We start from the raw sequence: 22,200 nt of genomic DNA, 5'->3' as shown, positions 1-22,200 counted from the left end.
GATTTAATATATTTTTACACTTTTTTAACAACTTTAAATAGCTACGTTTGCTTTTGATATCGTATTAATTTTATCAAGTTTGAAATCTTTGTTTTTCTTCTAAGCATATTATTAATTAATTGAAACTCTACAAGACAATGGAATATGATTTAATTAATTTCAAAATTATCTAAAAGCCGAATAACATGTCAACCTTCGTATAACCTTAGATTTAATTTTAAATTATTAAAATTTTAATAAAGTAGAAAGTAGGCAAGTAATAGGTAATAATTTTAACGACCTACTCTTATAAATTGTTTTTTGTTTTAGTGACAGTGACGATGTGTTTCAAATGTGAAAAATAACAAAGTGAAGTGTATAGTGAACTCAAAATGGACAAAAAAGCGGCAAAAGAACTACCGGGTGTCACGTGCGGGCAAGTGCCACAGAATCGGTGCGACGATTCGCCGGATTTGTCGCCGGAACCGTCGTTCGACGAGTTGCGGAACAGATTCGACAGTGGCGCCACCATGCAACATGCAATGAGACGCGAAATCGCCTCGAACCCTGCTACGCATGGCAGCGCTACTCGTCAAGTCGTTAGCGGGAAGGTTTTTAAGAAGTGCAAGAGCGCTACATTTCAAATAGATGGCGCCACTTACACAATCGGTGAGTTATAAGTTCATTTATAAAACATACGTATATAAATACAGAATTTCTAATAGTGGCAATAAGTTTTACTACAAACCTCCGTATTTAAAAATTTTATTTTATGAATTGATAGTACAAGATAGTTATTTCTTAGTATCGAGTATTAACTCACTTTTATGCAATATATATATAAACAAGTATAATATCGGTCTCAATTTTTGTTTTATAATTTTTGTTCTTTGACTATAATATTAAAACTTCAGCTTCTGATTCATTGATAGAAGGTCCTCTGAAACATAGTAATTTCAATTCTAGTAATGAAATAGATTTACGACAAGTTATTCTTATGAAATAACAGAAAATATGAAAAGGTTTTTGGATACATATTTAAGAAACATAAAAATTATACTGTTCTTTTTTTAATTCATTTGTCCTATGAGAATGCATTTATATTTAAGAGGATTTTAAAAACTTAAAAATGAAAAGAAATAGTCGTATTATCTAATAATAATTTTGTATGTATTTGAAAGCTAATATTTATTAATCGTTTATTGTAATTAATAATAACAAAAGATAGTGGATAAACTCAAGAAGAAATTGCAAGACGACTTGGTCTCAAATTAGCTGATATAGAACCCCAAATTGACCATTTAAAATAATAATAATGAATTCTTCTTATGATATAGTACGACTGTACTACTAAATTTAACAATAGGTCCCTTTGATTCCTTCAAGTACAGAGTCGTACAATAGAAACTGACTTCAGTTGATTAAATCTGTACAGAGTTTATGCGAAATTAAATTAGTTCCTACTTCGTGTACCTTTAACTTTGCTGTGTTTAGCTGCGCAGCTATTTTTTATTCACCCAGGAAATGTTATACAATTAATTAATTTTGTTAGGAACTCGCTTTCTTGGAATTATTAAAATATTTCACTAACAAGATAAGCGATTATGACTTAATCATGTTTCGATTTTCCTAGAAGTTCTTCATTGTGAGTAATTGCATGTATATTATAAAGTTAATAGAATATACACTTTAGATGTTTTTTCACAAAAAATGCGTTTTGAATCAGTATACAATGTATAGAGTATCAACACAGAACTAAACTTTATCGTTTACTAGTATTGATATCTGTAGTCGCTGCCTCATCTTCTGATTGTCGTGAATTCGATATCCACGTAATACAGAGTGTGTTTATTCACAGATATTGGTTTGAAGTTTATTATGTATATAAATATGTAGATACAATAAATGAATTTAAGTATCGACAGATATCGCGAAATATGATAAATAGACTATTATTTCTTCACTTGATTTTATTTGACGTAATATATGATGTTAAAAATAATATTAGCCAAAATCGCTACATTTAATGCATAATTGTTAACGAGTAAAATAAGATATGCAAATGAACAGATTTATTAAATAAGTAACAGTAAATTTAAACGTTAGTAGCTCATTAATTTGTGAGTTAATTAACGTAACGCGTTACTAAATGCAAATTCCTCCTGTGATCACATCAGGTTCCTTACGGTTTAGTCTAAGAGCCTTTATCCTTATAAACATACAAAATAATAATATTATGTTAAACTTTATATGGAAATTAATTTTGGACGAAGGAGGTAAATTTTCACGAAATTATGGATATTAGGGAATCGTGAAGTACTTGGCGGTACCACGAAATCATGGAAGATATTTCAATTACGCCTTATTCCTGTAAATATTCATTTCGTGATTTCTTGATACCACTAGGTATTTCATGAAATTCTATGGTATATATGGAATATTATTTACATGTCGCAAACACATAGATAATATTCTATACAACGTATTACGTACCGTAATATAAATAACTAACTGTTCCCGTGAAATAGTACATGCGAAAAATCTTTTTATTGTATATTAAATCTTTTAAAATGTCCAATGTAAATTATGTACAATAAAGATTTTACAATACATAATATTTTTAATAATAATTTAAGACTGTGTTCTATTGGTAATTTTTATTTAGAAACTAGACTAGTAGTTGTCAATCGACTTTGATAAAATTTGTAAGGGACCAACTTGAACATATGTCCTTTCATGTAAAGTTCCAAATCAGTTTACGAGTATAAACATATACACAGAGTTAGGAGGTAACAAACATAAAAAATACAACCGAAATAAAACTTTTTTTTTACAATCCTGTTAAAAACCCGTCTAGACATTTATGATGATGTTGTCAACAATAATGTAGATAAGCTATAATATTAATATTTGTTTTTGAATAATTATCAAAATTTTATTCAATTCAATTCATTTATTTATACGAACATGAGTACAAAATTATCTTAAATTATAAAAGAATATATCAGTCATGTCCGGCCGTTTCCTACATATAAATTTGTAGCTCATGTATCATTTCTATACATTAAGACAAATAAATATTACAACAATAAATATACAGTTAAAAAAAATAACATTATGTCATATTTATATCACGTATTTTTTTGTTTCTACCGTGAAGCAGATGTGTTTGCATGGCTGTGTTTCAGTTTGAAGGATGGGATATGACAGTGAATTTACAGGGTACAAAGGAATAACACCTGAATCCTCAGGAATGGCAACGCATGGGGAGTATCATGGGCAAACGGTATACTCTGTTATAACTATCGTACTGCTCACGTCTATAGGCGACGGTTACTACTTTCCATCAGGTGGGCGGTTAGCATGTTTGCCATTCTAAGTTGCATAAAAAAAGTACTTATTTTGTCATTTAAATATTAACATATATCTAAAAACAAGTTAAGTAGACTATTCTTAGATTGATTAATATTTAATTTTCTAAAGTCCTTTGCTAAGTGATTATATATTTTACAGCCATGCAGTATATACTTTTTGAAAACAGTACTAATCTTTGTTGAGGAACATGTAGTTTGTATTTATATATATTTCTTGATTCGATAATTATGTAACGTTACATCTACGAGTATCATCATCTTCCTCCCCATATCCCAATTATTTTTTGGGGTCAGCGTTATATGTTCTTCATTTTGTTATATTTATGAATATTTTATTTAATATTCAATTGTCAAAATGTATGTAAGTGCAATACTTCAAATCAGGTGCGTTTATTTGGTTAATTCTTTTTTTGTATTTATCACTGTCAGGACAAAGTTTTGTACGAAAGAAACATCTAAAAAAATGTTACGAAAATTAAAAAATGTAGATTAAAAATTCCACTTAAAAATGTGAGTGAATAAGTGAGACAGAAGACAGTAGGAAGATCTTCAATAATATTGAAATATTTTACAGTTGGACAGACATTGCAAAACATTGCAATAAAGTATGTTATTTTAATTCATTACTTATTTACTGTAAAAAACGATTTGGTCTAATTTTAATCGTTAGTGCTGTATGAAGCCATAACTGATAACTGGTTTTTCAACAAAACTTATTTTTAGCGTATTTAACCAACTCTTTACTGCATATTCTTGATTATTATAGGAAAAAAATATTTGAATTTCTTAACCTTTATTTCTACTTCACGCTTAAAACAGTAAATAGTCGAATTACACAGAGTAAATAAATTGTTATATACCTAAATTCAAATGTAACAGTGAACTGAGAATTTAAATAAAATTGTGGCAAATTCCACAGAAAGTCTATCCAGTGCAGCGATAAAAACAAATTGTTGGGGTAATAGTTGAATGTTGGCCAGACACGCGAACTTGGGTTGCTAACAAATTAAAAATACAAAAGCAAGTGTACTCAGGAAACATTGTTTCCAAGTTAAACAAATTTAACTAGGTCTGGAGTTAGTTGTTGTTGCGCAGTCACGGGTACGTTGCTTGCGTTACATACACAATGCGTTACCACATGTCTCCATAATATACTTAAGTTGAAAGATAATGCGGTCCTTCTATGTATTTGCTCATAGTTTAATGTTACTTCACGTTATGGTTTCCTTTATAAGTAAGGTGATATCTCGAATAAATATATAACAATATAAAACAAATATATAGCGATTTTTTGACTTTGATGTTGTATGGTTCATCGTTTATAAGAGATGGAAAAAAAACTTCTGCCTTGAAAATAGCAGATTGATGTAGCATAAAAGTGCTACATCCGTCTACTTGTGACCATGGCAGAAGTAACCTGATCGAAGCGTTGAGAAAACTCAAGTAAATTACTACAATTTACCTAATTGATTGCATTCATTTACATCTCTTACGAATCAAAGAAATTTAATAAAGAAAAATAATAAAAAAAAACAACACTTTTTCTGTCAATATCTTAGTAATATTGCAGCCGAGTGAAGTAGAGATAGATAATTATTTATATGATTAATTGATTAGAATCATTTTGTACAATTCCGCTACCACTAGAATGTGTGTAACTGCCAAAACTCGAAGATTGGATTCGATTCGATGGGATTCGAACCTACAACATTATTCTGTTAATAATTTAAGATTTTTAAATGTAGAGTTACACATTTAAAATATTTTCAAATGGACTGTTTCCGATTGTACTCTATTTTATTATTAGGTTCCTTTACCATACAATCTGGGAATGAAGAGAAATCAACAATCACAAGACGAGAACATATTTTGTGAGCTTGCAGCCAGACATGACCTCTAAGGTAATATAAAAAGACAACAAAAGCCTACTAATATCCCACAATTGGGCGTCTTTATAACGACAACGCGAAATTGCGTGTTTTACAGTAAATTTTGCTTCGTATCAAGTTTTTGCTCCACAAACGATAGCTTCAGTCATTCCAAAATCAATATGAGGCCACCACGAGAGCATACAAATAGGATTTCAAAAATAATTATTAAAATTAATTCATAATTGGAATCGTAATCACTGAAATAACAAAGCCAGAAATAATTTAAGATTTGTTCTACTAAAAACTATTAACTTCAATTGTGACAAAACCAATTATTTTTATTTGAAAACTAAATTACTGAACTAATTTTGATAAAATGTCTAAGGTCTATTTCCTTTCAGGAAAAAAATCTAATTCGGTTTATAAATGACCAAGTCCTGAGACAACAGACATAGAAAATATAATCGAAATGAGCAATTCATTTCGTTTAATTCAGTTGAAAATGTAGACGAACTGAGAAACACTCCATTTGTTAGTTGATTTAACGAAAAAAATATTTTTACAACAGATTAAAATATAGTTTATGTACCAATCTTACATATTAATTTTAGCAAAATTGCCTACCATCGCAAAAGACTTCCATATTATCAGAATTAATTATTTGTATAGTATACAGTAGTGGGTTATCACTTATCATTTTATTTTATAACATTGTTTTTCGTTTCTCGTAACAGTCTCGAGGTTTGTTATTAGTATCTGTCTATTCGTAACAGTTCTAATTAAATAACTTATCAAAGTCTACTATTAAAAAGTAATTAATGAGTTCAATATAAACAATTTGCTGATATTTTTCATAATTATTTAGTTTTAATAAGTTCTGAATGTAAAAGATAATTTATCAAAAAGTATTACTATTTTGCATTGATTGATTGGAAAGAATTATTAAAAGATTTTAATATTTTTTTCTTTTAATTAGAGGTAATATAATTATACATATTTTGACAGAGAACGGCTAGAGACGACGTACATGAAGTGTGTGAATGATAATATAAATTAGTATATTATTTTTATGCAACTTAGAATAGCAAACAAGCTGACGGCCCACCTGATGAAAAGTGATTAGATACCGTCGCCAATAGGCAGAGTATACTGTTTCGCCATGATACCCCCCCCCCCTCCATGCGTTGCCATTCCTGAGGTATTTAAGGTATTTAAAAATACCTTAGATACATAAAAGTAACTAAAAAACTGCATTAAAAATAGAGCGTAAATTTCAAAAATTTTAACTTATCTTTTATTTTATTTTATCTTACTTTTTTACTTACTTATTTTAACCATCCAGTGATGTTTGAAAATCAATTTAAAATAATAAAAAAAATTATGGATGGTGATAAAATGGTAATCCCGCCTGAAATATCGGTATACACTGGATATACCAGTAATACAGTAACGAATGATGGATGAGGATGGAAAATTAGATCAGTTAACCCATCATGATGAAATTCAGCACAATGGTTACCAGAGGTAGCACGTGGAAGTCGACCTGACAGGATATTATGCTAGTAATTAATTAATCAATAATAACATACATATATAACACACACAATTCTGGTAGAAAATAAAGAAGACTCAGTAGTTATAAGGATAGGTAGTGGTGGGATTTAACTGGCCGGCAGCACATCTGCAATGCCGCTGGTGTTGTGGGTGATCATGGGCGGCGGTAGTCACTTACCATCAGGTGAGCCGCATGCTCTTTTGCCCCCTGTGTTGTAAAAAAATAAAATAATAAATTAACTAACTAATAGTGGAATTTGTACGACTTTTGCTATTAGTCATCTATCTCTGACCGTTGTTCAGTCCACGCACATGTTACAACACGAGTTTGTCCTCTAAACGAGGCATCTTCAGGTAATTAATTGCGAATAAGATTGCTGCTCGGAGTCTAGTGTTGATTGTTGGACCCTTTGTGTAGTCTGCTACCCAGAATTTGCAATCTGGTCGCCAAACGGTAGAACGCACGCAACATACTAATAGTAGGAGAATTAAACTAAGTAATTCTAATCAATTAACTAGAAATAACCATAAACCAATTTAATACTAAATTAACTCATCACCGGTTTTTACCTTCATCGAGATAAAAGTAATACGTCACAGACGATTGTTTGTTCGCATTTTGAATGTAACATTATTTAAAAAAGGGTCGCGAATTAATTTTCCCGCATCAAAGTCAAATATTTAATTTGCAATTATAAGGTTTCCATTATTTTAATTTACTTAAACATATGTATATATACATACTTATTATAAATATGAAAATAACTTTGTCAGTCTGATATACTCTCAAGTTTACCGCATAGTTTGCAGAGGACTTGAAGCGACGTCCAGTTTGAAATGCGTACTCAAATAGATTTGCCAGGCACACGGACAGCCTTGTTCATGGCAAGTCTACCGTGGGCAAGTTTTATTTTTATATAACATGAGCGAACTGTCTGTCTACCTCATAGAGATTGGTAGCCGGCGCCGTATACTGTGATGCCCATGGATGTGTTGCTATTTTTTACGCTTATAGAATAAAGTGTTATAGGTACTTATGCTCTCTATAATTTAACTGCCATATCACTTCAAACTGAAAGACAATAACACATGCTTTACATGGGTAGATGGTATTTTCGAAAATAATATACAGACTATGTTACTCGCCTGACTCATACGAAATTAAATTTATAAACAACTGCATAATGTTATTAAATAACTTGTACAGCGGTAAACATTATCTTGAGATGGATTTCTAGTTATTCAAATATTCACAAAAATAAAAAAGCTGGCCAATTAGCAAAGGATGGAGCAAAGAATGCCCAAATAGGACCAGAACCTTATTGTGGCATGGTTGAAGCCTAAAGCTCGGACATCTTAAACTAGAAAGCTTAAAAGCAGTAAATAAGAGCTGGTTTTTATTGTCAAGATTAAATCACTCAAAAGCCCTGCTTAATGGGCTTTCATAAAACTAATCAAAGAAATTAATGCGATAGAGTTAAAATAATGTTCATGTATTAACAACTCTCACTGGACACTACAAACTAAATAAGCACATGGCTGAACTAGGCTAAAAAGGGTTTGCAGATTTTGTCACAATCAGTCAAGAAATACCTCAGCATATAAATTGTAGCTGTAGCCCATTTATACATAAACGATATTCTTTAGAAAATAAACTTTATATTCTGAGAACATAAAAAACATCGCTGCTAAAAATATCTTGAAATTCCTATCACTGACAGGAATTAGCGGCGAACTTTAAAAAAGACAAGCACAAAATATCACAGAACTCGCATTGTTACGAGTTTTTCTACCTGAAAAAGCCCATCTCTTAATAATAATAATAAATCATAAAGCCGAAATCGAAAAGAAGAGTAATAATCACAGCTTACGAGGTGATCAAAATGTGGGGTGACAACCACTGAAGTCATTCTAATCATTCTGTCGGTAAACGGTCTTATCTAAACCAGACTGGAACAACAACTCTGACGGTTAGGATTCCGAGGCGGCTCACTTCTGGGAATCCGCTGCTCTTTGATACTGCCCAAATAGTACGCCGCATTCTCTCCCTGGGGCCCTGAACCCTGGCCGACTGTGCTTTACTGGAGGTTAGTTTGTCATCTCCTCTCCTTAAGAGGGGAAATGTTTCTAAAAACATAATAATAATAAATACTTATAATGTAGCTTTCTATGAAATATTTTTTAAAATCGGTTGAGTTGACTCTTGAATTTATCCATTACAAACAAACAAATAAATAAACCATCAAATCTTTCTTCTTTACAATACTAATATAGAATTATAAAATAAAAATAATAACTTTCAAATCACGACCGACGAGAGAAGGGGTTGCGTCGGATCTTAAAAGTTTCAAGTCGCATTAGCACGTATTCGGGTATTCCAACAATTTCAGTTCAGTGCCAAATCGAAATCCCGTATAAAGCACGTTTTATCCTTGTGCTTTATAAATTTAATTTTAAGCAATATAAAGTTTACTGTTCAAAATTGTATTTCACAAAAATTATCGAATTCTACTTTGATACAATTAGTATGAAACACGAGATTATACCAATTGAAAAGGAAATGTAAAAATCGGTTCCCAATTACTATAGTCGCTTAATACATGCAAAATAATCACCTTTTTTCTTTTCTTTTTTCTTCTGTATGCTTGTTGGCAATTTTCATGGTACAAACAAAAGTCAATCGAAAATTTTCTTATAACTCTAAATATTTAAATTCTCCTATAATAGATTTTATTAATTTACTAGTTCTTCCAGAATTAGGTATTAAAACATAGCAGATTTAAATTAGATTTTCAGAAAATCTGCACAAGTGGTTTTTGTATGAGACCAGAACAAACATATAGACAAAGATTCTAAAAATTATTGTTCGATTTCTAATGCTTATTATCACGAACCCTCATATAATTTTTTCACCAATATTTTTTAATTTTATGTAGTTGTTTAATTTGGTGTAGTTCTTTTTTCATGATGTTAGTACTTTCTAACAATTTCATTTCTTTTTTATTCTATTTCTAACAACTATTGTTTTGTCATGTATTAATCAATTATTATTATTACTTATTTCTACCGTTAACTGTTCACTGCTGAACATAAACTTTCGCTATAAGGAGAATTTTGCCAATAGTTGCTATGCTTGGCAGGAGGGTAAGCGCAGTTAGGCTTTTACAGATGTTTTAAGAGGGACGCTGCTGCTCATCTCTCCACCATAAGCTCCCTTAGAAGCCTCTTACAATGCCCACAAGAAAGGAAGGGGTGGCTCATTCTATGTCGCGACTTATACGTCGAATCTTAAATTATTAAGATCGTATTATTTTTCTTAAACATCTTCCATGTACACAAACATCATCTAGTTACTAAACTAGTTAGATTTATGTTTTACTAATTTTTACTCGCAACTTAGTCTGTGATGTAGACTAAAAATTATGTAATATATATGTATATTAACAGATCGCAATAAAAAGTAACCTATATCTTTCTCCAATACAAAATGTATGTGTAAACTATGTGAGCTATTAAGACGCCAAGAGTTAACAAATTCGATTTCACATTTATAATTAAGCATTAATTTAATTTATTACAATAATTGCCGCGTACACGTACACAGATGTTGTGACTCAAATGTGAGTTACAATTATTAAATAGGTTAACCGGTTTATTGTTCTAATATCGGAACATTCTCAATGTTCTCGTACCGATTCAATTAGGAGCGTTCAAATCAATCGACCGTTTAAGCTTTCATACATTTGATTAATATCACTATTGCAATAGTCAAATAGGCACTTAAATACAATGACATATTGTCTATAATTGAATGTTATATAATGTATAATTTTGGTCCTTTGTTCTTTTTGGGTTTTAACAATGTGTGCAATGAATATAACAATTTAAGGCGGATCGATCTCGCAAATGGGTCAATTAAATTATTTTTATTATGGATGACATTTTTATAAATGTTGTATGAAGTTGGCACAAAATAGTTTAGCGGTTGATGATAGATCATTTGATGATGTTGATGCGAATATTGAGGACCAGCGTTCCGCTTCATATCGCACGAGTAGATAGAAAATAATAAATAACCTATGTTTTTTGTTGATAATGTAGCTTATTACAGATGGAACAATGTTTAAAATCGGTTAAGTAACTTTTGAGTTTATCCATTACAAATAAACAAACAAACAATCAAATCTTTTCCTTTTTATAATATTAGTATAGACAAGGGGTGATCGACCGGTCGATCGCGACTATTAGTCCAGTCAATTGTGGCAAGGCATAAATTATAATATCTTGCTAATCTAGCGGAAGATGCACAGATGCAATGCTCTCACTAATATAAATAAGTAATTACTAAAAATATTTTTTAATTTTATGTTTTCCCTCTTAATAAAATAAAAAATATTAATATACTACATAATTGTGTACTGAACTATGTTGTTTCATTTGAGATTTCAAGAAGTGTGTAATAGGTAGATCGCACAGGCTTTCGTCAGAAAACGGTAGATTTTGGCTCTAGTCAAGTCGGCCACCCTTGGTATAGACTATCCTTTTGTTCCCTATTTCGTACGCATGAAATTTAGAAGTAAGAAAACTAATTAAATAAACTATTTCTAGATAAAACATACACCAAATTTTAAGTTACAACTTCAGAAACACAACTGTTGAAACCACATCCAATTTGGTGCAGAAGTTTTTGTATGACGCCGGTAACCTATAAATTATTATTTAAGCATCTATTAGTACTATTATGGCCTTTCATATTAATTATTAATATAAACATTTTCACACTGCATGATTTATGGTTTATAAAAGACAGGAATTAACTATTAGTACCAGTAGAACTACTACTAATAATAATATCATTCAATCTACAGATGTTGGCAGTTTATCAGTTTGTTTAATTCCGCTATCATTAGTATGTGTGATACTAATGGTAGCGGAATTAAACAAAATAATTTTAATCGACTAACCAAAATACATACAGATATAAAAGATTGTCGTTTTATTGTCTATGAATCAATTGAAGAGATTTTATTTAAACCACAGACCCAAGGAAAAAATATGAGGCTGCGGAAAAATTGGGAACAGGAAACGTATTCAAGATAAGATGAGATTTCCGAATCGATTTGCCTAGAATCAACCATCAAAATGAGCTTATTTGATAAGCTTATTCATTCATTTGACGGAGGCGAAGTAATCTAATTTGTGTCATGTCAGCTTAGATTAAATTAAATTTAAAAACCTATAAAAACTAAAATAAATATAGGTGTGATAAATAATTTTTTTAATTTTCAATGGTCTAAAAAAAGAAGGAGGTTTCAGTTTAGTTGCATTTTTTTATAAAATTTGTTAGAAACGTTATAAAAGGATTTTGAAAGTTATTTTTATTATATAAGGGGATATACTTATAGATTGGTCACATCCAAAAAATTTAAGTGAAATTTTACCAAATCAGTTGAGTAATTATTTTTCATATCAAAATAATTGGTTTTATCAGAATTGAAGTCAGTTTTTTTTGTAGAACGCAATCTTATTATTAATTATAAATTGTGGATGGAAAAAAGGATTGAAAAATGCAATTTCTTTAACATAGAATTTAAAACGCTTTTTGTATCAGTTATCACTGTACATATGGTATGTACGAGTATAGTAACGGTATATTTTTTAATACACGTTGTATGTTTTAATATTGTTTAATATATACAAACTGCTTTTTTTTTTTTTTTAAGAATAAATACTAATAATTTTATGTATTAGTAATTAGTATGCTGTTTTCTATGTCTATGTAATAATGTTAAATATAAAGAATTGAAACTAATTTTATTGTACTCCAAAAGATATTTTTAAGAATATTATCTACTTTTATTATTATTATGTCAGCCGTTAACTGCCCACTGCTGAACATAGACCGTCCTCATAAGGGGAGTTTTGTCAATAATTGCGATACTTGGTAGGCGTTTGACTTTGATGACGCTTTAAGTGTAACTCTTACGACTTACGACACCCACGGGAAAGGAAGGAGTGGCCCATTCTACGAGTATGCCGGGACTACTAGGTCATTTTTTTAAACAAATTTCATTACAAAACTTCATTAAAATCAATTGAACAGTTTCAGAAATTTCCAATATTTTTATTTTATTTTGCACAAGCAAATTTTCTAGTCTATTTTTATCTCAAATAGTACGAATATATCTGGTCCTGCACAAGTATGTTATACTAACACTCCGTCGCCTGGCGGCGGAAACCGGCAATAGTTATGTGCATTTGCATTGAACTTACGATGTACATATGTATCTAATATAAATATTTGATGCAATGTCGAGATACTATTATCGGGAAAAGATAATTCTCTGAGTTGTAAAATATTTATAAAAAAGCCCACAACCGTCCACTGCTGAATATGGTCCTTTTCCGAGGTGCATCACATTGTGTAGTTCTGTTACTTATACATGTTTATACCTAGACTGTTTCAATATAAATTAATGAAAATATAAACAAAGAAATAATTGACTCGGCTATAAAACAGCCAACTGAAGTCCAATAGTACTAAGAATCAAAAATCCATTTATTGTTAGGATTCGTTCCTAACTTCACTTAGAGAGTGTTTCGTTGATAATGTTAAAAAAAACTGAGTTGCATATTTATTATTCTAGCAAAAAAATACTAATATTATAAAGAGGAAAGATTGGATTGTTTGTTTGTAATGGATAAACTTAAAAACTACTTAACCGATTTAAAAAATTCTTTCTTCTATAAGAAGCTACTTTGTCATCGATTAATATAGTCGTTGTATCAGCCTATAACTGTCCATTGCTGAACATAGCTATATCCTAAGTATAGAAGCTCAAAAGGAGGGTTTTGCCAATAATTGCCACGTTTGGCAAGTGGTTTGCAACCGCAGTTTGGCTTTTGATGATATTTTCAAAGAGACGCTGCTGCCAATTCTTCCACCATAAACTCCCTTCTTATGATACTCACGGGAAAATACATTGTATTTAAGATGGGAAAGAACTATTTGTTTTGATCAATCAATATGTACACGTTCCTCAAACGAAGTTTATATATATATGTTTGATTTTGTACAAGTAATTGCACACAACCATTTTGCGTATTTTGTTTTATAGTAATAGGTGTCCAACGTCGTTGGTGACACTAAAATTATTGATATTTAGATACATATGTATATATATTGTTAAAGTGTCAACTATTTGTTGACCTAAATAAAGAGAAAAAAAAAGTCGACTGTACAGCAAGTTTGTAATATTAACAAGAGCAATTAACTTAATTAACTACATTCAGTAAACAAATGATCGTGTATTTGTTTAATTTTACCATTATTAGTCGAATGTTACAGTATGAAACTGGTACGTAAACTATGAATCATCAAACACCTAGATACTTGTAAGTCAGCAGCGAAAGATTCCATTACAACATCTAGTGATTGAAATAATACAACTTTACCAATAATATGAGTATAGAATGTTAGTATAGACATTTGGTTGTTTGTTACTGAAATGAAATTGAAAAAATTGATAAGCCATTACTTAAAATAATATACAAACTGTCATGTCTTTTAAAAGAATATTTTATTAGTAAACTACTAACTTCTGGTAGTAAAAATCGAATGTTGGCAGTCACATACATATTTTGTGGGTAGGTAGCGGATTTAAACAAAGTAATTCTAACCAAATTACCAGTGATATAGACTAACTATAATATACAAAGTGACATCTTTTTTTAAAAGAATATTTTATTAGTAAACTACTAACTTCTAGTAGTAAAAGTCGAATGTTGGCAGTCACATACATATTTTGTGGGTAGGTAGCGGATTTAAACAAAGTAATCCTAACCAAATTACCAGTGATATAGACTTCTGCATGATAACACCTACTCCAGTAAAATATTTAATAAAAATTTTGATCCTGTCTGAATACTAACATGGCGTGTTTATCGGTTAAAATTATAAGGGAGTTTTCAAAATTGTTTATTGACCTAAAACCATACTAATTACTTTAATTGAGAGGAAAGGGATTATAAGCAATAAGACAAACAATACCATTGTTTGTAAAATAACATCCCTATAAGGTCCACATGATTCCCCATAGAAATAATCGTGGTTAATTCTCATGAAATTTGAAAACTGGCCTGCTTTTATCCTCACCTATCATCTCTCATTGATGTCTCGCCAGCGTTATCTAATATCACGAGGGAAATTACCATTATAGAATTGTTGATAATGGTATCATCTTTAAAAGTATTTAAGATTTCACAATTTAATTTTAATTTCAAATGATCAATATAATAGTGGCACAAAAGTATTTGCCCGACTTTTTTTTTCTCAAAAATCGAGCGAAATCTGTAATTCCTTGAACAAAAATCAGTTACACTATTGGAGTAGAAAGAGCATTCTAAAAAAAGAAAAAATAGTAAATGTCAAAGGTAAATAGTTTAGATTTTATTGTATGTTTATCGACAACTCGTGATTTGCAATGAAATTCGGTCCATTGTGCCTCAAATAAATAAGATCTATTTGTATATTATGTACTAACGGAATAAGTGATTACTATTACCCAGAATATGTATTATGCACTGTGAATTTTGTGTACCCTCATTTTGGCATTTGCTAGAACTATTTATTTATTTATTAGAGCAATCAACAAGACATCTACTATGATTTCTGTTTTTATCTCAAACAAATAGTTCAGGTATATAATGTTGGTTTAATTGCTGGTTGCCATGGCATGTATTATTTTACATACATACATACATATCTGTCACGCCTGTCTCCCATTAGAGTAGACAGAAACATGAATTATTGTATTATATATATATATATATATATATATATATATATATATATATATATATATATATATATATATATATATATATATATATATATATATATATATATATATATATTATTGTATATATTATTATAATTATTTAGAAGAAAAGGAATATTTCATCATTTATTTATTTTAATCAAAATAACATACACATATGACGTGCATAAATATATAAATATGCTTGAATATATACTTATTTACTTCAAATTGAACACACTACATATTAAAAAAAAAAACTATAAATACAAATTGATACATACATTTCTTATATAATATTATGACAATAATAATGAATAGGCCGTGTGGTTCCAGCATAGAATAGATCACCCCTTCCTTTCCCGTGGGTGTCGTAAGAGGCGACTAAGGGAGGGCGAGGGATGGGCAGCAGCGTCCATCTTAAAACATCTCTAAAGCCTGACTGCGGTTGACAATCCGCCTGCCAAGCGTGGTGACTATTAGCAAAATTCCCCCAAGAGGAAGGTTTATGTTCAGCAGTGGACAGTTAAAGGCTGAAATGATGATGAATAATGAATTGCAATTACATATTATCTCGTCTTTTGCGTTACTATTAGTTCATAAATTCATGAAATCAGTCCCTAACTATCCACTGCATACTGCATGCATATTGCAACATAAGCCTCCCCCATAGGCTGCTATAAGGAACAGCTCCAAGCCACCTTTATCTAGCTACTCTCTGCAATTTATTAAAGGTCGTCACTGTATCTAGTGAAGGGCCATCTTACACAGCATTTCCTGTATAGAGTCACCACTCAAGAAACTTTCTTCCCCATCAGGTCACTGATGAACTGACATGTTCTTCGAGCTATATGACCAGCCTGAATACTTTAGCTTGCTTATCCTTCGGGATATATGGGTTACTTTGGTTCTTCTGCAGATATCCTCATTTTGAACTCAATCATGCAAAGAAACTCCGGTATTTTTAGTATTTTTTTTTATAAAAATCAATTAATCTCTAGTATGCGTGAGTTTCAAGTTATTTCACTATCGATTCTCATTCAAATCGATTTAAGTTATTCTATTTTATTTACGAGTACTTACGAGTACTTTAGATACGTCGTAAAAAATACACACACAGGTTTATTATTGTATCTATCAGAGTAGTCTGTCGACCTTAGTAATGTAGTAGCTTGACACACTATCCCATTAACTTTCATGATAGCGGGTTTAATTCCCGCATAACAAAGTCAGCATTTTTTATCTTTAATCTATACTTATAAAATCGTTCGTTCTTACTAACTACTAATATACAATCAAAACTACTAACTCTAGAGAGTTGAAACTTGGAAGATATATTTACTTTATAAGGAAGCATCCGTTAATAAAGAATTTTAACATTTCAACTTATACAGAAAATACATAACCACGCATACGTAAAATTGCGGGCAATAGCGAGTATGTTTATATTTATAACTAATAAATAAATGTAGAATAAAAACCATATTTACGTAGTGTAAGACGACCCCACACTAGATGAAGTGACGATCTCAAATACATTGCAGGGAATCAATGAATGTAGGCAGCTTATAACCGTTTTTTATGGTAGCAGTAGACGGATAATTGCCAAGATGATGCTTGATGATAATGAAAAACCATATTTAAAAGGCCAGTCCTTACAAAAAAAAAAAATCACTAGTGATATCAAATTTAAATTTTAGAAATAGGCTTAGAGATATGAATCCTTAGAATCCCATTATGTGATATTAATATATCCATTGTTTATTCATTAACAATATAATTTAATTCACTAAAAGTTTAAATTACAACTATAATAGTCTAGTATAGCCATTCTAACCAGGCGGATTAGTGTGGTTAATTTCTATATGTCCTTCCCTTGCCCTAATATATTGTGCTTTGTTTATTCAGTAAAGTTCCCAGTGAAACATCCTCGAGATAAAGTGGAGAGCAGACACGTTGTTGTTGTTTTTACTACTGTAAATCTTTATTGCACATACTCTATATTGAGAGAGATAAAAAAGATTCAACATACAATAGTGGACTTATCCTATGGAGGGATTTCTTACAGTAAACTTTTGAGAAGCTGAAAGGCATCAATAAAATGATCGAGTGTATATAGCCAGAGATAATATTCTTTTTATATAATCTTTTTCTGTGAAGTTTGATCACTAAATTGGCCATAAAATTCATCATCATCATCATATCAGCCATTACTTGTCCAGAAGACTTATAGACATAAATTGCTATAAGGAACAGGTTTACCATTTGGCTTTTGGTCATGTTTTAAGTGGGACGCATCCTCCGTTTACTATTGGAGATAATTTTACCAACCACAATTTGGTAACATTTGGAAAGAGCTCCTGTTTTAAGAGATCAGACTGAGAATGCCCATCCTTCGACCAACTGTCTAGATGTAAATGAGAGAAAACTATTGGAATAGAGACAGCTAACGGAAAAACGCTACGTGGCTCGAACAATCTCCGAATAAGGAAAATGCATCTGCATATATTTTCTTCTAACTAATATCTTCTGGTGGTCTGGATACTGTAACTCAGAAAACTGCATTAGTTAGAAGGCTTTAACGGACGCCTACCAGCAATAAAGTGAATGATTACTAAGACGTTTTTTTCTAGTTGCCCCTGAAAAAAATCTTGGTTACGCTCACCTGATTATGCAAAATTACCACTTATGTAATTATACATACTACGACGTTTGATTACATGGAGTACCTTCTATTTATTCGCAATAACGTATAAATAACAGACTAATAGAACCAACTGTAATTTGCCGCTTAATGTGCTCACTGAGGCATGATGTTACGAGCAGTATTGTACTACTCTATGACTTCCCATGCAGAATTCTATCTATAACAAAGGACATAAATAAAGGAACCCTAGACAAAAATCATTATCAATAGCAATAATCTTTATAATATAATGTATCATAGAATTAATAATGAAACAAATCAAACCAAATAAATAATGAATACTGTATAAAATACAATTCGTAGATGCTGATGCCTATTGAATTACGTGCCAGAAAATTTGTTCTAAATTTATTTATTTTGTAGATGGCTGCTATTGTAATGGATCTTTGTTTTTAAATTACGAATTGTTTATTTTTAAAAAGTTCATTATCAGGTTTCGTTTAAAATTGCTCATATCAGATTGCGGGCTCAAGTTTTAAGATAGAAGTCATTGTGGCAGTCATCATCATCATTATCATCGTTAATTAATTAAGTAGAAATAATTATTGTATATGCGTTTAGAATATTCTTAAAATCTCTTACTGTTAGACTTTTAACCTAACACAAGTAAACAACTATCGTAAACAGTCTCTGATACAAAAAAAAAATATTTTAAGAGTAGCAAATATGACAACACTTGAGATGTTATTGTTAAGTGTACGAAATATTTGGTAATTTCAATAAAGTTGATCGACAATTGATCGATGAAAAACTATTCACCTCTTAGGTGATGGTGACCACTTTCAATCAGAGCATTTGCTTGATTCTTATTGGCAGTGTAAATATAAATTCAAAGTTTAAACCTTAAAATGCGATCGATCGAGCAATGTTGCCCACCTCATGAAATAAACAAACTTCATATAAGGTGTACCTGTTTACGATAAACTCGTTGCTCGATGTCCCGGGGATTTTTAATTCGGAACTACAAGTGCTCAGTACTCTAATCAGCAGCTACCTGTGGCGGCTGGAGCATGTGGCTCGGACGACAGTCGCGCGCAGGCTTCCACGCGGTTCGGTTGCGTGATCGCGCCATGCCACCCTAAGCCGCTTTCAAAGCCGTCCGAATGTCACCGACGCGGTTTTAACTGGCCGGAAAATATTAAATATCCAATTCTATTTTTAAAAGTAAATGTAAATTTATTTATATTTAAAAATCTAATATCTTGTGTCTAGCTTAAGTGCATCCCCAAGTCCACTGTCTCAGTCACAAATTTGAGAAAACCACCTGTTGGCCGCAGTTTAGTCAAGTCCAAGGGACAGCGTCACAATCTGTTTACAAATGGAGACCTTCCCCCAACCCCTACTGCGAACTGTGACGCAATGTTTTATGGACGTCCCATATACATGTGTTACCATGGCGGAAAAACAACACCGGTCGCTTCAAAATAGATTTCCGCGTTTCCACCACTGTTACTATAAACACTCATTACACGGTGTTGCCATAGATGTATGAATTACGATCTTCAAAAACCCGCCATAATCGTGTAGACGTCGAGCGTTGCTTATACAATTTTTGTAGACTATGACGAGGCATTGTTTTGAAACAATGAACGCAAAGTTAATTTGGAATTTCATAAGCGCTAAGTTCGCTAAATTTACGCTAAATTAATGTGAAACAAAGGCGTCATTCCTAAAAGTTCATTAGCATTTAGTTAGTCGCAAAACATACAGAATATGCTTTGTTTTAATATACGTATATCTGTATGTGAGGAATTTAAAATATCTGAATAGAATTGCAAAAACAGAAAAAAAAATAACATAAAACAGATTATTTTTGATAGGACTGGCCATTTATAATTGCGTTTCCGATTAAAGAACAAATCACATTCGAAGTGATTACACCAAATATAATTTACCGGTTTTACAACTTTATTCACCTAGTTACCGAAGTGTTCATGCGTTTACCGCACTTCTAATAGAATTCGTTTTAACGTATTTTAATCAACAAATAGATAAAAAAAAAACCTATGTTTGAATTATAAGCAATTGATTGGAAAATTCTGTATTCCTGCCAATATTTAATAGAAATAATTGCGCATTAGTTTTAAATATATTTTCTTAAAAAAAACCCTGTCTCTTGTCAGATCGCAATATTTTTGTTTGATATAAATTAATCATAACTGTGGCATTATTTAAATTTATCACTTTTAGAGGCAGTAAACCGGCCTAAAGGTGTATTTGCGAGCGATCTGTAACATATCAAAATAGTGCTATAGCAAACATAATATATATATAGTGATTAATCATAACGATGTACAACGTGTGAAAATATCTGTTGACCTTTCGTGTGTAGTGACAGTGATTAAGTGACGAGTGAGGATAAGTACTGATACTGGTGGAGATAGCGTGTGATGTTATGATGCGACGCGGTAAAGCGCTGCTCGAAGGCAGCAGGCAGGGTTCGGTCGACGGCAACAGTAATGTGTCCAATGATAAGGAACTAGTCCACAAGTGTCACAGTGACCCTGGAGGGGGAATGGCGTTAGGAGCAGCCCCTAGACCCCACAGGCATCGATCGGCATCCGGCGCGCCAAGGAAATGCGTTTTGACGCTGGATGGATACTCGTATGTCATTGGTAAGTGTTGCGTGGGCGATTTTAGACTATTTTTAGGTCCGCAAATGTCGATTCAGGGAATTTTTCCATTACATTTAATATTATAGGAAACGGACATTTTTTCAGAATTCAACCGGACCGGTATAAATTTATTCGTAATTATATAAACAATCCTTTTCAATCAAATCAAAATTTATTAATCAATGTAGCTAATAAAGAAAATCTCGGGGAAATCTCTCTCCGGTAACATTTATAGTATCTTCCATACCTACTTTACCCTATTCAAGATATTAAGTTTCAGTCCTTTCTTAGTGTTCGAATTTTCACGCTTTCTAAAACAAGGCGCTACCTACGTCACCAATTCGACCCCCCATAAATGCACTATATTTTAGTGTGTAATAATACAGGTAATTAATCATTTATTTAAATTTAATTAATATGTTTCTGTTGTAACAGAAAAATTATTCTTTATATTAAGAAGAAATCTAATGCACATCCTTACAAAATAGTCTCAAAAACAAGAAACATAAAGCACTTTTTAAACCTCTGAAATGGCTATACGTAAAAAGGAAAGACACTGTAACGTACTCGTATGTATCATATATTTATACTATGGCGCATGTCTATAATCGATATTTAAATTTTCCACTAAATGTGCCATCATCGGCTTATTTATCATATCCAGCAAATAAAATACTGCATTACTTTTTAAAATAATATTATTAGCTTAACAAAGAAAAGAAGAATAGTAATGAATATAAATTTAAGACTACACTATTTAATTCATAAATTAGGTAATCCAAGTACGATAATCGATTCTGTTTTTTTCTTACATATGTATATTCAAATATCATAGTATATATAATATGTAATGGAGGAACTCTTCCTTTTTTGATATCGATTACAAAGAGCTAGATATCGTTTTCAAATTCAGTTTTGTCATTAATATTTTAATAGCATAACTGCGTTTGTTTAACTTTCTTCATCATGCTCTTTACTTAAGCACATCAGAACCTATCGCTTATATTATGAAAATATACTTCCCTAATATTAATTACAAAGATCAATGTTTATCTTTGAAGTTAAGAGGTTTATACTGGTAATCCGGTAGGCTTTGAAGCCTTTCGAAAGTCTCATGTTATAAGCAAATACACATAATATTTACAATACACGACCTTAACATGTGTAAGTACTTAATATATTACACTCTTTACTCTTGCCTTCTTATTAAAATTATAATAAACATTTTGCTTTTCGATAAGGTTTAAAGTTCATTATTTTAATTGGAATCTTTGAGACCGT

General features: G+C 31.1%; 1 protein-coding gene across 1 annotated transcript in view; it reads left to right on the top strand.

Annotated features, from left to right (window-relative positions):
* The window catches only part of LOC113516600 (dual specificity calcium/calmodulin-dependent 3',5'-cyclic nucleotide phosphodiesterase 1A), a 295,443-nt gene that overhangs the window by 63,022 nt on the left and 210,221 nt on the right, over positions 1-22,200 (top strand). The window contains 1 exon segment of the mRNA XM_052902620.1: positions 310-648. Within this exon segment, the coding sequence (XP_052758580.1) occupies positions 372-648 (277 nt within the window). The 5' untranslated portion in view covers positions 310-371.

The sequence above is a fragment of the Galleria mellonella genome, unplaced genomic scaffold (assembly GCF_026898425.1).
Source record: "Galleria mellonella isolate WM207_F2 unplaced genomic scaffold, CSIRO_AGI_GalMel_v1 utg93, whole genome shotgun sequence".
NCBI classification, from domain to species: Eukaryota; Metazoa; Arthropoda; class Insecta; order Lepidoptera; family Pyralidae; genus Galleria; species Galleria mellonella.
The sequence above is the reverse complement of the archived record's forward strand: the minus strand, read 5'-3'. Positions and strand labels throughout refer to the sequence as shown.